The 16,835-nt window shown below is 39.7% G+C and overlaps 1 protein-coding gene across 1 annotated transcript in view; it reads left to right on the forward strand.

Annotated features, from left to right (window-relative positions):
* Positions 1–16,835, forward strand: part of CADPS (calcium dependent secretion activator) — a gene marked incomplete at its 5' end in the record, with an annotated part of 471,496 nt that overhangs the window by 341,183 nt on the left and 113,478 nt on the right. Inside the window, 4 exons of the mRNA XM_080812815.1 lie at positions 11,117–11,218; positions 12,720–12,783; positions 13,196–13,319; positions 15,670–15,738. Of these exons, the coding sequence (XP_080668941.1) occupies positions 11,117–11,218; positions 12,720–12,783; positions 13,196–13,319; positions 15,670–15,738 (359 nt within the window). The remainder of the gene's footprint in view (positions 1–11,116; positions 11,219–12,719; positions 12,784–13,195; positions 13,320–15,669; positions 15,739–16,835) is intronic.

A 16,835-nucleotide genomic window follows, 5' to 3' on the forward strand; every position in this document is an offset into this window, starting at 1 on the left:
GCTCCTAAGGTTGCAGTACTTAATTTTCACCATAATATTTTTAGTATTCTTTCTAGATGACATTTAGATTAGCATCACTTTGGTCACTGTCCCACAGTGACAAGGCAATCAAACAGCTCCGATGATTGCAAGTTGCGTCAATGTTCCTTGGATCCCTTTATTATTGGGATTGGAAATTTTTCTCATTTACATTATTATTTAACATTTCTTGAATGCCAGTGCTGCTCTTCACATATGGCCTGTGTAGAAAGTACATTGTATCAGCAATTAACAAATCCATAATGCCAACCGCCCCAATCCAAAGTAAGCTGCATAGATTAATGAGTCTGCAAGCAGATGTAAGAGAGCAGGAGTTCTAGAAATCTTTGAAAACGCATCCCAGGATTCTTTTGGGAGATATGTCTGGAGCCAAGGTGCTGCTTTTGTGCAGAGACTCTGTGATCCCTGTGGGTTAGATTTGAGTTACTAAACCATCTGATGGAACTCATTTTTCTCCTCTGTTACTCCACCAGTCCCCCTAAGTCAGTGAGTAATTCTATCCATCTGGCTTCCCAAGGTAGAACCATGGGAGCAGTCCTTCTCCCTCAGGACATCGCAATGATTCAGTTACTATGCCCAGTCAGTGCCCTTAAGTATCTCTCAAGCCCATCCACTTCTCCTTCTCTTCAGTGCCACTACCAGAGTTCAGGTGTCTGTCTTCTCTCCCCTGGAGCACAGAAAATGCTTTGTTGACCATCTCCTTGCCTCTAGTGTTGGTTCCTCATTCCCAATCCATGTTGTATAATATTTTCTTTTATTTCTCTTTTGTGAATGCCTTCCTGGAAGTAAATCAGTCATTTTTGCACATGTAAATGTTTTTCTTTCACTCCAGTCTCATTTTTCTCCGCATTCTCTCCCTCTCTTCTTGTCCTCACTTCCTTCCTCTCATCTCTGTCATACACATACACTCTTTAAGAAATGATGTCTAGTGCTTTTTAACTCTCCCTTCCCAAAAGAGGGGAGGGAGAAGACTATGTAGCAGGGATGATTCAGTTTTACTGATCTCTGAATATAGCACTTCATTAGCAGGCAAGCAGGGTTAGGGGAGGACAGTGGCCCCCACATTCTTGGTATAATGTTCCACACTCACATAAGACATTAGTGTGCTTGGGGAGGTGTGGCTGGTTGGCCTTCCAGCTTTGAGCAGGGGTTGGCCTTGCATACATAACTGAGTCATGCTCTTTAAATTCTATTTTTTTGAAGATTTTATTTATTTATTTATCTGACAGAGAGCACAAGCAGGAGGAGTGGCAGGCAGAGGGAGAGGGAGAAGCAGGCTCACCGCTGAGCAGGGAGACCAATGCAGGACTCGATCCCAGGACCCTGGGATCATGACCTGAGCTGAAGGCAGACATTTAACCGACTGAGCCACCCAGGTGCCCTGCTCTTTAAATTCTAAAAAAACAGCCTTGTTTAATAGGAAATAACTTGGGGGTGGGGTAGGGAATCAAGCACATTTCAAGCAAAAGTCTGCATCCCAAGGAGGAATTCTCTTTAGATCTTATATTCAAACTTCTAAGCCATGTGATTCCATTCCTAAAGGAAATTTGCCCCATGAAAACAGCAGATTTGGGGCGCCTGGGTGGCTCTGTCGGTTAAGCATCTGCCTTCGGCTCGGGTCATGATACCAGGATCCTGGGATGGAGGCCTGCATTGGGCTTCCTGCTCCATGGGGAGACTGCTTCTCTCTCTCCCTCTGTCTGCTCCACTGCCTGCTTGTATTCTCTGTCAAATAAATAAATAAAATATTAAAAAAAAACACAGCAGATTTTCCAACTCGGACATAAACTCTTGTAAAATGTGCTGAATTATCTGTTCCATTGGAGCAATCTTTCTGGCCATAGCAAATCATCAAGTAATAGCATTTCCTTTCTAAAATTTCAACATGTGTCCTCATCCTCTGGTCATTGAATTCACTAGGGTGAAAACATATTTTCAGATGTCACACCCTTTCCAGGGTGGGTGTGATACCAAAAAGCCACACCTATTACTGGTCTAACTAATCAGAAGTCTATACATAAAGAGTAAGGGTAGAATCTTAAGCCTAGTTGTCTATGTTTGTCTAGAAACAAATGAACAAAAAACCTCTCTCTTCTCCTATTCCTAAAAAGAAAAATCTGTATCGTATCAGTTTGGAAATTGATCCTTCTCTGGGGAAAAAAAAAGTACATGCTTTCCTGCAATGCATACGTTTTATACAATTTCTGTAATCGCCTCTTAGGTTCTCCATTCAGCACCTGGACTGATCCTAAACCACTTTGACTCATGTCCCTTTATCAGTAGTATCCATATTCTTTGAGATTTTTTCCGTAGGGAGAGGTTTCAAGCACTCCCATCTTTAGAGAGAGCAAAGATACCTTCTAATTTTGTTGGGTTTTAGCTATGTGTTTAGAAAAACAGAAAACAAGTCAAAGAAGACCTCACTGATATATTTTTGCCCTCTCCAATCCTCTTTCTCAAATTAATAATAGCCAACGTCAAGAAGCTTCAGTGCCCATTTGTAAGATTGTAGAAACTGCTTGTTGTTGCCTCCTATCTTAGTCTTTGTGAAACAAACACTTTGATATATTTGTTTTAGCAGCGTGTCTGAGCCCCAGGGCATCAGGGCATAATTAGAAATGGGGTTTGGGCTGGAGGGAGAGGAGAAGAAAAGGAAAGGCTGGGCTTTCATAATGAAGCAGTGGCTATTGGATGTGAGAGTTCTAATTACAGTGTATAATTAAGCTAGAGATTATAGAAGCCATCCAGATGAGCAAGCAGTGATGTCTTCTTTTGAGATGATAATGTTTTGGTGTTCTCCTGAATTTGTAGTTATTAGCCACTTGAAAGAAACAAAGGAAAATATTCCATTCTAGGATTAAATTCAAAGGTATCCCTCCAAAAGTTGTAAGGAAAAAGAGTTGCTAGGAGAAGTCAGTTTAAAAGAGAGGTTAAGAGAGTGTGTTTGGCCTAAACGTTCTATTTAGGGAGCATTGCAAGGAACATCTACTAAGCTATTCTGTCCCCACTCTGGCCCTTTAAGCTCTCATGTTTCTGGGCTGGAACAATTTAGTAGCAAGTAGGATTCAGTTATCATGCTTGTTTAAGGACATTTGCAGGGATCCATAATGCGGTCTGCAGGCATGCATCCATTTGGAGAGAGAGAATATATCATGTTTACGGTGCCTACACCAGCATATGTGGACATTTGCATTTGGAGAGAAAGTATATTCCCACTTCAGCTGGAGTTCTACCCCTTGTTGGTAGTGATTGGAGCTTAAAGCTGGCTGTATGCAGAGAAGTGGACCAGATACTCTTCCTCTTTTGAATCCATACATTTTCTTTCCCACCTGCGTTCCACACTTGATCACTAAATAGATGCAATATCAGAACACATCTGTCACTGTAAGCTTTGAGTTAATTTAGTGACCTGACCTTGAAAAGATACCTAGCCTTCCAAACAAGGGTTCTGTGTCCCAGCTTTCAACATAATGCGGAGAACTGGGCCAGCAGGGTAACAAAACACCAGGAATCTGTGAGCTCACTTGGTTGTGTAGGGACAGTTTAACAACCCAAGGAGATAAATTCACTTTCACAAAGCCGCTGCCGCTTGGTTTCTTTGACTAGATTATTCACACTTAATTTCAAATATCAAAATAAAATCTTTCACTTAATCATATTCAATTACTCCAGTAATAGATATTAATTCATAAGCTCTACCTTGGAAGCATTTGGGGAATGAGGGAACACTCTGTGTAACTAGTAACTTAAAGGATGAGCATCTGGGTTATGGTAGTTTCAGTCTGACAAAAAAAAAAAAAAGGGAAGACCCAACTCTAGATAAATTATTATTTGTGACATGGCTCAAGATGGGAGAGTGTGAGGAGAGTGAAGGTGACAGAACTGCTGCTGACCACGGTGACAAGGACTTGAAGAGCAGCCGACATGACATCTTTCCTATCATGCTGCCGAAAATGTCAACTTTGTGAAGGACAGTGAGAAAATGGTTTGCCGAAAACGTGAAAGGTGGATTCAAGAGATGCCTGCTGTGTCAGATGTGATATAGTCTGTCATGGCTGAGAGACCCACTTCTGGTGGCAGGGGTGTCCTGCAGGTGGGGGAGCGTCCAGTCTCTGACAGGGCTCCAAAAATGACTGCACTTGACCTGCAGGTGGTCTCAGGTTTACAGGATCATGATATACAAGAAGTGAGCTGTTAGCCAGTGTGCAGTTAGGTGGAACCAGAGACCTGGGACCACATTTCCTTGTCGTGTGTGTGTGTGTGTGTGTGTGTGTGCACGTGCATACGCGGGATTTTAAAGCTAGGTTCAAAGACATCACACACTTCTACTATGAAAGCACATATCCCCTCCTTCTACTAAAAGGAGGAGATACGTGCTTTATGAACTCACATCAGATTATTATAAGTAACGACTAAGTCTGGATCATCTATCATCTGAGTTTTTTGGGCGTGATGTTGGGAGCCTCAAAGAAAGGGAGAGGAAAACTGGAATCAAGGCAGCTACAGAAAAGTAGGTAACAGGACAAAAGCAGCCCTTAATGGCGTATTAAAATAACCTGGGGAGCTTTAAACGCGACAGATGTCTAGGCCCACTGCAGACACATTGAATCAAATGCTTGAGGATGAGACCTCTCAAAGCTTTCACATGGTTCTAAAGTACAACCAAAAATTGAGAACTACTGAACTATGAGGACGGTCTGTTTGGTCAGGGCACAGCTGCTAGGGTGAGCAAATTGCACCTGTTTCTTCTATCTTTGCAGTATTTACTCCGTGTGTTTTCGCCGTGTGGTGTCCGGTTAGCTGAGCTTAGGTCATAGTCCTGCTTATATGTGCAGTGACCGCGAAAGGCAGACACTGGTTTATAGGAAGGCCCTTAGAATAAACAGCAGGAAAATAGGATCCCAGTTTACCACCACCCCCCCACCCAAGAATACTCACAGTGCGGCCAAGGTCATTCCTCCAAAGGACATTCAGGTGTTAAGAGGTAACAGTGGATGCTAAGAAGCCAAAAAATAAGAGGGCAGAAAATGCACCATTCAGGACACAGGAGGATGGGGGATTTGGGGCTTCTAAATATGTGTTCTAAGTAAAGACCCATCTCAGCCTGGGATTTACTAGTTAGGAATTTAAAATCCAACTTTATCCCTCTTCTCTCATTCTTTGTGACTCCTTAAGTGTTAGAAGTATGGGGAAGGGAGCAAGATGCAGAGCCAGTTTTATGACAATTATAGAATCACCTCCAAATGTTTCCAGAAAAAAACAAAACAAAAAATTAAAAAAAAAAAGACAGGGCTTCTGAGAGATACCAATACAGTTCCTCTATTTATTTCACAACTAGCACTGCTTGGGATGTACCTTGAAACAGTGCATACACCACACTGGAGGGGATTATGGCTTTGTAAATGGACCATTACACTTGGAGAAGATCTCTGCTTCCAAACTCACTCCAATCCAAGGGAAATTGGTAACCCTGAATCAAACGTACCCTTTCAGCCACTAAAAGAGCGACCCACCAAATATTTCCTTGCTCTAAATCACAGTTCTCAAAGTGTGGCTCCTGCACCAACAGCATCAGAGAACTTGTTAGAAATGCAAATTCTTGGGGCACCTGGGTGTTTCCATTGGTTGGGCGCTGACTCTTGTTTTCAGCTTGAGTTGTGATCTCATGGTCAGCTCTGGGATTGACAGGGAGTCTGCTTGAGATTCTCTCTCTCCTCTCCCTCTGCCCCTCCTCCCAGACTCTTATGTTCTCTCTCTTTCTGTCTCTATCAAATAAATAAAGATTTAAGAGAAAAAAGAAGAAAAGCAAATTCTCAGCCCCATCCTCCAGGTAATTCTGAGGCATGCTCAGGTTTGAGGGTTACCTCTCTAGGAAAAGTATTTTATTACTTCTGTGAGAATGGGGTTCCCCAAAATACTGAGCCAGGATTTCTAGTTAGTAGCTCCATAGAAATCTAAGCCTGTGTAATTAACATTGACACATTATAGGGATCAACAGAAAATAAATTGATATTTGACAGAATTTTCTTCCAAAAATAATTATGTGAAACTCAACCCCGAAAAAAGGATGTATTTTTTTAAAAGATTTTATTTATTTATTCCAGAGAGAAAGAGAGAAACAGCACAAGAGGGGGGAGGGTCAGAGGGAGAAGCAGGCTCCCTGCTGAGCAGAAAGGCAGATGCGGGACTCAATTCCGGAACTCTAGGATCATGACCTGAGCAGAAGGCAGCTGCTTAACCCACTGAGCCGCCCAGGCACCCCCCAAAAGGATATTTTTACTTTATAATATAATTCCAACCTATGATCTTTGGCAAATTTTATTATTCCTGCATGTCTCTTCCTCAGTTTGTAAAATAACATCCTCTATCCCCTGTACCATTCTAGCACGATTCTGGCAGCTGCAAACAAATTTGCATTCAATGTCAAATCATAACTTTTTAAATCACCTGTTTTTGTTGGTGAATTCTGTACTACTTACGTTCCAGACAAAAGTTAGTTTGTTTCATTTATTTTAAGAGAAAACCATTCACACTGACATAGGCAATTAAAAGCAAACTTAAGAAAAGAATACAACAATTTTTAGTCATGTACCTTTTTTGAGTAGTGAGATTAATAGTGTTCAGAAAGGAGTTGAAGGAGAGATTGTCAGGGAAGTGGAAGTGGCTGCTACCTTAAATAACCACAAACGTGAATCATCAGAACAAAAGGGAAAGAAATATAATCAAATTTCATGTTCATAATAATACCCTTTGTGGTGAGGATTAACTGAGAAGGCCAGGCACACACTAAATGCTTAGTTTTTATCATCTAAAAAACAAATCCAAAAGTTACTTTCTAATTGCCTAATAATTGCCTTAAAAGGCTTATTGAGTGAAGAATGGGTGATTTTCATCAGGGAGGCTTCTGTCTTGATAATAGCCACACACATCTCTGGGCTGCCCATGTGAAATAGTTTCCGTGTTTTTTCCTGTCATCTGTAAACTCCTCTTTGTAAATTATACTTTTTAAAGATTGATTTTATTTATTTACTTACTTACTTTATTATTTCTGAGAGAGCTAGAGTGTGCGCGTGCATGCTAGCGGGGGGTGGGGGAGGAGAAGAGGGAGAGAGAGAGATAATCTCAAGCAGGCTCCCCCACTGAGATTGGAACCCCACACAAGGCTCAATTCCAGGACCCTGAGACCATGACCTCAGCCAGAATCAAGGGCCAGTTGCTCAACCGACTGCACCACCCAGGTGCCCCTGATTTGTAAATTATATTTAATAGCATTTTTCTCTGGGCAATGCCCTGCTAAGAAACCAAATGGTTAAACTGGTTTCCATTTTCCCAAATCAAGTGTGTGCATGCACATACCAATTGTATAAATGTGTTCAATGCATTAGAGAGCTATATTTTGTGTAAGAAAATCTAAATCTAAAAAGCCATACCTAGGGGCGTCTGGGTGGCTCAGTGGGTTAAAGCCGCTGCCTTCGGCTCAGGTCATGATCCCAGCGTCCTGGGATCGAGCCCCGCATCGGGCTCTCTGCTCAGCAGGGAGCCTGCTTCCTCCCTTCTCTCTCTGCCTGCCTCTCTGCCTACTTGTGATCTGTCTGTCAAATAAATAAATAAAATCTTTAAAAAAAAATAAAAAAAAAAATAAAATAAAAAGCCATACCTAAACAAAGTTGTAGATTATAATAGAAACATGAGAAGTTACCACAAAAAACTGTCACATGTATTTTGTGCAGGCCAGTGAATTCATCCTGAGACTTAAATACAGATTCATGGATATTTCATTGTAAAAAAGTGTTGTTAAATAAACTTTGTATATAAACATTTAAGATTTGTCAAGAAATTATGAAAATAAGGGCATATTCACAGATTCCAACAACCTACCTGATATTTACCATTTGGTCTTGTTTCTTCCTTTAAGTTCAGGGGATTGTGAGGAAATGGATTTTATAGAATTTTACTGTTTAGTGGTGGTTTTTATAATGTGGGGGAGGGGAAGTTTTCTTCTTCTTCTTGTTTTTTTTCCTGCCCCAACTAGGGCATTTTTAATATTTAAAAAGAAGGGAAGCTGACCAATTAACCCCTAACAGGAGGTGCATTGCTATCATTTGCCAAGTCTTTTGTGCAGTCAGACTGGTCTAGTATACAGGATTTTCCCAACTTATGCTGGATCCTTGAGAAGGCCTATAAATAAGACCATTTGTTTGGTCTCAAGATGACTTGCATTTGCAAACTGAAGAATGTTCCAATAGAAGTTTCATGGTGACACACCAATCTGCAAACTGGCTCAGCCAGTAGTCAAAACAAGTCACTACGGGATCTGGGAAGCTGAAGTCTTTGAATGGGTCAGATTATCCTACGTCTAATTTGGCACAGATAAATTTGGGCTATAAATATGCAGCTTCCCTTTGTATTTTCAACTTGAATGGTCCAAAGCAAATAGGAAAAATGTGTGTGAATCTAATGGTGATTTAGAAATATGAGAATACTGCAATTAAACTGAAATTCACTTATTTTTGCTAAGGTCCTTCTTTTTATTAAAATGAGCAATAGTTCACTAACATCAAAAGCATCATATGTGGTTTGTTCTTTTTTCACAACTCTATTGCGGTATTAACATATACCATGTATCAGTTTGAGGTATAGCATGTGATAATTTGATACACATATATATTGTGAAATTACTATTATGACAAGGTTAATTAACACCTACATCCCCTCACAGAATTACCTTTTTTTTTTTTTTGGTGGGGGTGATAACGTGTAAGATCTGCTCTCTTAACCATTTCCCAGTATATAAATAAGGTACTGTTCCTTGTAGTCTCTGTGCTGTACATTACTCATCATATAGCTGGGAGTTTGCACCCTTTAGTCAACAGCTCCCTATTTCCCCTACCTCTCAGGCTCTGGCAACTACCATTCTGCTCTCTATTCTTATGAGTACGATTTTTTCAAATTCAACATGTGAGAACAGAGTATTTGTTTTTCTCTGTCTGACTTATTTCACTTAACATAATGCACTCAAGTTCTACCCATGTTGTCACAAGCAGGCATTTCCTTTCTTTTATTCCATCATCTAAAAATAGATCTAGTCCATAATATATTTACTTAATTTACATAATATATCCATTCACTTCCTTTATCCATTCATCCATCAATGGACGCTTAGGTTGTTTCCATCTTTTGGCTATTGTAAATAATGCTGCAGTGAACATAGGGGTGCAGATATATCTTCAAAACAGTGATTTCTTTTCCTTTAGATATATACCCAGATGTGGAATTACTAGATCATGTGACAGTTCTATTTTTAACTATTCAGGGAACCTCCATACTGTTTTTCACAGCGGCTGTACTGGTTTGCATTCCCACCAACAGTGCACAAGGATTCCCTTTTCTCTACATTGTCACCAACATTTTTTGTCTTTTTGATACTACCATTCTGACAGGTGTGAGGTGATATCTCATTGTGGTTTTGATTTGCATTTCCCTGATGCTTAGTGTTGTTTTTATGTATCTTTTGGCCATTTGTAGGTCTTCTTTGGAAGAATGTCTATCAAGTCCTCTACCTATTTTTTAATTGAATTATGTGGGGTTTTGCTTTTGAGTTTTGTGACTTCTATATTTCTGTTATCTATTATAAGATAGAGGGTTTGCAAATATATTCTCCATATTCTCCCATTCCATAGGTTGTCTTTTCATTTTGCTGTGCAGAAGCTTTTCAGTTTGATGTAGTTCCATTTGTCTGTTTTTGTTTTTGTCGCTTGTACTTTTAGTGTTATATCAAAAAAATCGTTGCCAAGGCCAATGTCAAAGAGCTCTTTTTCCCTATGTTTTCTTCTCGGATTTTTACAGTTTCTGGTCTTTTGGTTAAGTCTTTAATCCATTTCAAGCTCATTTTTGGGGAGTGATGTAAGATAGGAGTCCAATTTCATTCTTTTGCATGTGAATATCCAATTTTCCCCTATACCATTTATTGAAGAGACTATTTTTCCCCATTGTGTGTCTTTGATTCCCCTTTCAAAAATATTAGTTGGCCATATATATATATATGCAGGGTTTACTCCTGGGCTCTCAGTTCTGTTCTCTTAGTCTGTGTGTGTGTTTTCATGCCAGTACCATAGGGTTTTGATTACTATAGCTTTGTCACAAAGTTTGAAATCAGGAATTGTGATGTCTCCACCTTTGTTTTTTATCAGGATTACTTTGACTATTTGGGTCTTTTGTGGTTCCATATAATTCCATTTTAGAATTGTTTTTTCCATTTCTGTAAAAATCGCCTTTGGAATTTTGATAGGAATTGCACTGAATCTGTAGATGGCTTGCGGCAGTACGGACCTTTTAACAGTATTAATTTTTCCAATCCATGAATACAGGATTATCTTTCCACTGATTTCTGTTTTCTTTAATTTCTTTCATCAGTGTCTTTTACTTTTCACAATGTTTTGTAGTTTATTTCTTCAGTTAAAACACGAGTGTTTAAGTTAATCTGAACATGTATAATTGTAAGCTGGAAATTGAGTCACTTAAGAACATTTAACACTGAGAAAGACAGACATTTACAAAGCACCTGGTTTTCACAGAAATTAGTGTCCATGATTCAGGGTTCCCAAACCTAGGAGCCTACAAGAGAGATACAAATTAGAGATGTGGACAGGTGAGTACCTGCCCCAGCTAAGGAAGTAGCTTTTACTTGGCACTCACCAATTAACACCAGTTGTTCTGAATTTTCAAAAGAATTGCATTGTAAGACTTTCCTAACTTTGAAAATGCTGGCAAAGAGTTCAAAATCTTAAGAAGCCGTGAGCCAAACAAAAGGTCTAGAAACTGGGCCTTACAGCCACCGGTTTGTACATTTTACCATTTCATAATAAGTGAGCGACAGTTCTACAAATGTCTCCAGACAATAATCCCCAAAATACCCCATGCCCCTTAGTAGCCAGAGCTGAAAAGCAGGACTTCTCCTAAGGTCACATCGATCATTGTAGTCATTCTTTTAAGATGGACAGTTTCCTCCTGCTAAAGATTTGATTGCATGGTGTCAGCATATGAGGTTCCCGTCACTTCATGACATGTCTTCTTTCAGGCCTGATGGAATTGGAACCGTGACTGTTGAAGAAAAGGAACGTTTCGAAGAAATCAAAGAGAGACTCCGAGTTCTGCTGGAAAATCAGATTACACATTTTAGGTGAGGATCTGGGTTGAGGGGCTTATTAGGAGGGTGACACTGGGTAGGGGCAAATAAAGGGCTTGATTTTCTAAGACTGTTAACCTATCAAGAGACACATTGGAGATTTAGAAATAACTAAATGGAAGCGAAAACCAGTACGACAGCATTCCATGATAGCCAGAAGACTTTGCATTCTTGTGTGTTTTATTTCCACTGAAAGGACAGAGTCCTTCTTGCGCAAGCTGACTCTGGTCATCAGTCTGTTCTTTTAAAATCTATCAACAAAGGTGAAGGTGAAGTTTCTTCAAGATTCCTAGGTCAGTGAAAAATCCTGAGAATCAGATCACATGAACAGGGAAGGAAGGCAGTGGGACCCACACGAGAGTCTCCACTTTCTCCCTTACCTCAGAAACAGGACTAGCTGTCTATGCAGGGAAAGAGAGAAACTTAGATCAGCCTTGGCAGATTGACTCTTCCCCACACATGCAAGACAGCAAGCAGGTCCAAGGCTTTAGCCTTGCACCGCATAGCCCACTTCTCCCATGCAGCCAACCAGACATTTGTAATGCTGCATTGGTGGTTCTAGAGATCCTGAAATTGTAACTCAAAGATAGTAAAAACATTTATAGTAGCATAGTTAATAGTTGCTTTTTATTAAACACTTCCTGTACCACAAGATACAGGATTAGAGGGTAATTAGGCATTAACTCAGTTTTTTATTCCCAGAACAACTTGGTAAGGTCATTATTATAATCCCCATTAAATATAAATGAACCCAAGGCTGAGAGAGTTAAGGACTTGTGCCAGACCATCCACAGGACACCTGCATAGGTCATAGTCGGAATTTAAGTAGTCTCTGCTGGTCCCTTTGTACCATAAGGAACAGTGTCTGGAAGGGTCTGTGACAGCCTGAAATAGTCAATGGAACTCTTAGGAATCCACGACATAGTTCCATCTGTGCCACCAAAATCCTCCTGGACAAATTTTTATTGATTACACACTGTACACAAGAGGTATTGCCAATAACAAAAGATCCACTAACAATTAAAAATCAGAGTTAAAGAAGGACACTTAGCAAAAGCATGAATTTGTTCAAAATACGCTCCTTCATTTCCTATAGTAATCCTTTGGAGACTTGAAAAGTGTGTTTGGATTTTAACCTGTTTCAACTAATACTTTTTTAGTGCTGGTCTCTGTGATCACATAGAAGGTCACATGAGAGCTAACAAATGGTTTTCCTTCACAATAGAAATCTAAACAGAGCCTTATGTCATCACTCTAAATATTCTTTCTGCTGCAGACATTTGCAGAGTCTCTCTTTAGTCATTATTCACACATACACATATATACATTATATACACACATATATGGTGTGAATTCAGATTAACATAACACAACGTGACAAAATAAAAAGCATTTTCTGTTCCTCAGAAAGAGTTGCTATAGGAATCAAATCACAGCATATTTCATGCTAAAATGTAATATATTTGGGCAACCTGAAGAATTTTCTCTTTTTTAGGTATTGCTTTCCATTTGGTCGACCTGAAGGTGCTTTAAAAGCTACTCTATCACTCTTGGAAAGGGTAAGAATGAAAGTAGACAGATTACATAGATACAGATATGAACATAATCATAATGAAATATTGTAGTTGAATGACCTAGTTTGTCATTTTTCAAGGCTTCATTTACCATTCATCAAATACCAGAATAAACGTGAGGAACCTGCCAAAATTCTAGATATTTTATCTCCAGACTCCCAAATAGTTAGCATATATTGAAGATATGTTCCTGGCCCTTCCCTGATTCGTAGATGGGCTTTGCCATCCTATCTGTGCGTTATGGTTCTGTGTTTTCTCTTTAATGATGGCTCTCAATCAATATTAAGTCACAAGGAGGCATTCACAACTCATTTTAAACTCAAGCTCTTTAAGAAATACAAGTGAGTAACATATTTGGTTGAACCATCTCAATAATCTTTCTTTTTTCCACCAAAAGGTTTTGATGAAAGATATCGTGACCCCGGTACCACAAGAGGAGGTAAAAACAGTCATCCGGAAATGTCTAGAGCAGGCTGCTTTAGTCAACTATTCCCGGCTATCAGAATATGCCAAAATCGAAGGTAAGGCTCCCTTCTGCCCCCAGTTTTTTATTTAAATTTTGGTATGCCTCCCTGGGGAAGAAGAGTCTGTCTTTTCTAATGGACACCAGAAAACAGTAGTCCATCTGAGTATGTTAAATTGAAACTTGAAAGCACTTGAAATGTGAAAGCTTCCTTGGCTGTGGCCAAATAAATGAATGAAGAACAGGGGCACAGGGAACCGTCTTTGTAAGGGAAGAATACTGAGTGTAAGATGTGATCAGGTAACTAAGGTCCTTCTGAGAGTCTGTGTTGGCACTAAGTTTGCTCTGTGACTAATGTTTTCCTATGAAAGAGTTCTGTAGGATTGTTACCTTCCTTAAATAGAGGAAAACAAAGCCCTTTCTTGTCCACTGTTGATGGCACTGGAGGTAGAACAAGCATGGAATGAAACAACATCAAGATTTTGCTTAACTCTTTCTTGCCCCTTTAAAGTATCGTCTTTTGGTAACATTTCAAACTTGATGGCAGGTTAGTGTCCAGCTGTCTCTGATGGCTCCTGGTTTGCTTTAGATCTCATTCATTCTTGTTGCTCCAGACCTAGGATGGTTGTTACCACTGCCCTCTCAAGTTTTAGGGAAGCAGGCACTGATGAGCAAGTAATCACCCAAAAGGCACTTTGAGTAAACTCTACTTGAGAAGATATGGTTCTTTGGGACCTATTCATTTGCAAAGGTATTAATCACTTTTCATTGTTACCCTGTTGGCTGCTATAGGGTGATTTGAAAACCACACCCAACTTGACCAGTGGTGTAAGTGTATAAATGTGGAAGTTCTGTGTGCAAAACTCAATGTGTCCGCATTCTGGAATCTGATGTTCTCTCACATGTGAAACACCTGACTAAAACCAGCAAATGCCCATTGTCTGCCTTCAGGACTTGACTGGGGGAAAAAAAAAAGGTCTAACCAACCACCAAAACCCTATCACTTACCCTGCCGAAGTCCTTGTTTCTTTAGAGAATTAGGTTAAGATCATGTCAAATCACAGTGTTCTGTACATTACATGTCCTCTCTCTCTCAATTTTGTCTGTCTGACAATGCAAATTGTGTACCAGTGGTAATGAATTCATTGCTATGCACCCAGGGAGAAACACTTAAGAATTGGGCACTAAAAGGATGTTTATCAACTCTTGACTTGGTAATGAGTGACAAAAATAGAGGAACAAGAAGATCATTAAAGGGCTATGTTAGCAAATAATTGTTCTAGCACTTACCTTCCCAGGACATAATGATTGGTTGTATTTGGTAAAGTCAACCAGGTACCTAATAATTCTAGGCAAGGCCAGAGACGGGATGGGATCAAGAAACGTTCGGTTGCCATGGCTGTTGCCTCATAGGCCTTGGTCTAGCTATTACTAGTCTTTTGGTAAGATCTGCTCTCTTCTTTCAGATAAATATATCCAAAAACAAACTTTAAGATCTGTAAGTAAAAATGCATTCATTTCCAAAGTAGATCAGCTGATCTGTAATTTCCTTTTGTGCCTCAATTCTTCTTGGTTGTGTTAATTATCTTTTGCACTGTGACTTTTAGGTCTGGGGATTCTTTGAAGAAACCAATCTTTTTTTTTCCAACTCTCTTTTCAGAGAAGTACCTCATTCCACACTACCTGCTCTCTTCCGCTTCTCTCCTTCCTTGTCCGTGATTGGCTCAGCCACTTTTTGATGTTACCTCTGCAAAAGTGGCTGTGACACCAATTTCAAAGCATGCTGGGATTGTTAATTCAGACAACCCAACATCCTCTGGCTGCATGTATCAGGTTTTCTTTCATGAACATAGTCCACCGTAGGCCGAGACATTGCAGCTTTGAAGATATTGCTACCAAACAACTTTCTTTTACAAGGTTCCGATCCTATGCTCAGAAAAGAAATCTTATGTTTTTACATTTGAGCCCCTCTGTGAGCACTAACAGCTTAGTCCCCTGAGAATTTTGGAAAGAAGTTGTAGTGATATTGCTGGAGACTATGTTTATGAAGAAATACCTCAAGAGCCTTAGATACTAAAGTCTGAAATCCTTAGTATCTTGGAGCCTTAAATCAATGAAATTCTGTTTCCCTTTACTCATGATGTTTTTGGTCATTGTACTCTTGCAAACAATTCTAAAGAGACGTGTAAAATCATGGTCACAATCTCTCTCGTGACTCACGGCATGCTGAATGGTTAATCCAGTAGATCTCCAATTTTGAAACTCCTTTTTCTTTTATCCTGTGTTTATCCCAAAATACTCTGTGGCTATTTTCCTTTGAGCTAATGTAACGTATTCCTCTAACCTATGACCTTTAACCTCTTTACCTCTGACCTAAGCCTCTTGCATGCCCAAATCCTCTTTTATAGGGAAAAAGAGAGAAATGTATGAGCATCCTGTCTTCTGCTTGGCCTCCCAAGTGATGGATTTAACCATTCGTGAGTACCTACCACCTCCTCGCCATGCTGTCTTCACTCTTTCTGTTTTCATTATTTCAAGAAAATCCAGATCCAAACCAACTCACTCTCCTTGCTTCAAGTTTTTTAGCATTGGCTTGTCTGTTGATTCTGTCTGTGAAACCCAGTGTGAGAAGTCCAGTCACTTTTTATCAGCCTAAAACAGGTTAGACAATTAAGCCATTTGTTTGTGATGAACTCAGATTTGTCCGTAAGTTTTTCCGTTATTCTCTGTCTGTGACCTGAATGCATTTTTACTTTGCTTGTGTGTAACCCCAATTTGTAAAGTGCTTGTCACTGGTACACAATCAAAAGGTAGCTGCTAGGCCGGGAGCAATGCGTTAGGTGTCAGATAAAGGACAGTTGGGGCAAAATTATGCTTTCTTTTCCATGTTTAAGATGTCAAACTATTTTGGGTATAAGATCACACAAGGTGGTCCATTCTCTGTAAAAATTAGATCTTATATGCCTCCTGTCTGTTCTCTTTCAAGCTGGGAAGCTTTTCCTTGTTCTCTCTGGAGATTTTGACTTGTCCTTGTCCTCTAAGATCTAGCTAGAACATATGACTTAATTGTCACTTGGAGAGTTCGTGTATGTTTCATAGCTTGATTTCACATTAAACTTAATTTTACTAATTTTCTATTTGTGCAGCATTTTCCACCTCTGTGAAGGAGCCTATTTTTGCTGGCCCCCACACTTCGGGGCGGTGGGAACCCAAGGGCAACCTTTTCCTTCCAATATCATGTATCACACATAAGTGGGGGGCATTTTGGTCCATTTGCTCATTAATCCTGCATATGTGTTCTTGTTTCTCTCTCTCTTCTCTCCTTGTTGTGCTCTCTCTTTCAAATAGAGAATCAAAAGGACGCAGGTGAACCAACTGTATATGCATTATAAACTATCAGGACTGTTGAGTTATACTGAGTTTCTGTTTTTGTTTTTGTTTTTAAGAGCTCCTTAACGTATGGACTCCCAAAGACTGATGTGGAGTTGCAATGATACTTAAGGAGTTAATTTGTGCTGTCTAACTATATCTCTTGCCCATTAGATGTTGACCTCTATAGAGCAGAATTTCTGTA

Source organism: Martes martes, assembly GCF_963455335.1.
Source record: "Martes martes genome assembly, chromosome: 1".
Classification (NCBI taxonomy): domain Eukaryota; kingdom Metazoa; phylum Chordata; class Mammalia; order Carnivora; family Mustelidae; genus Martes; species Martes martes.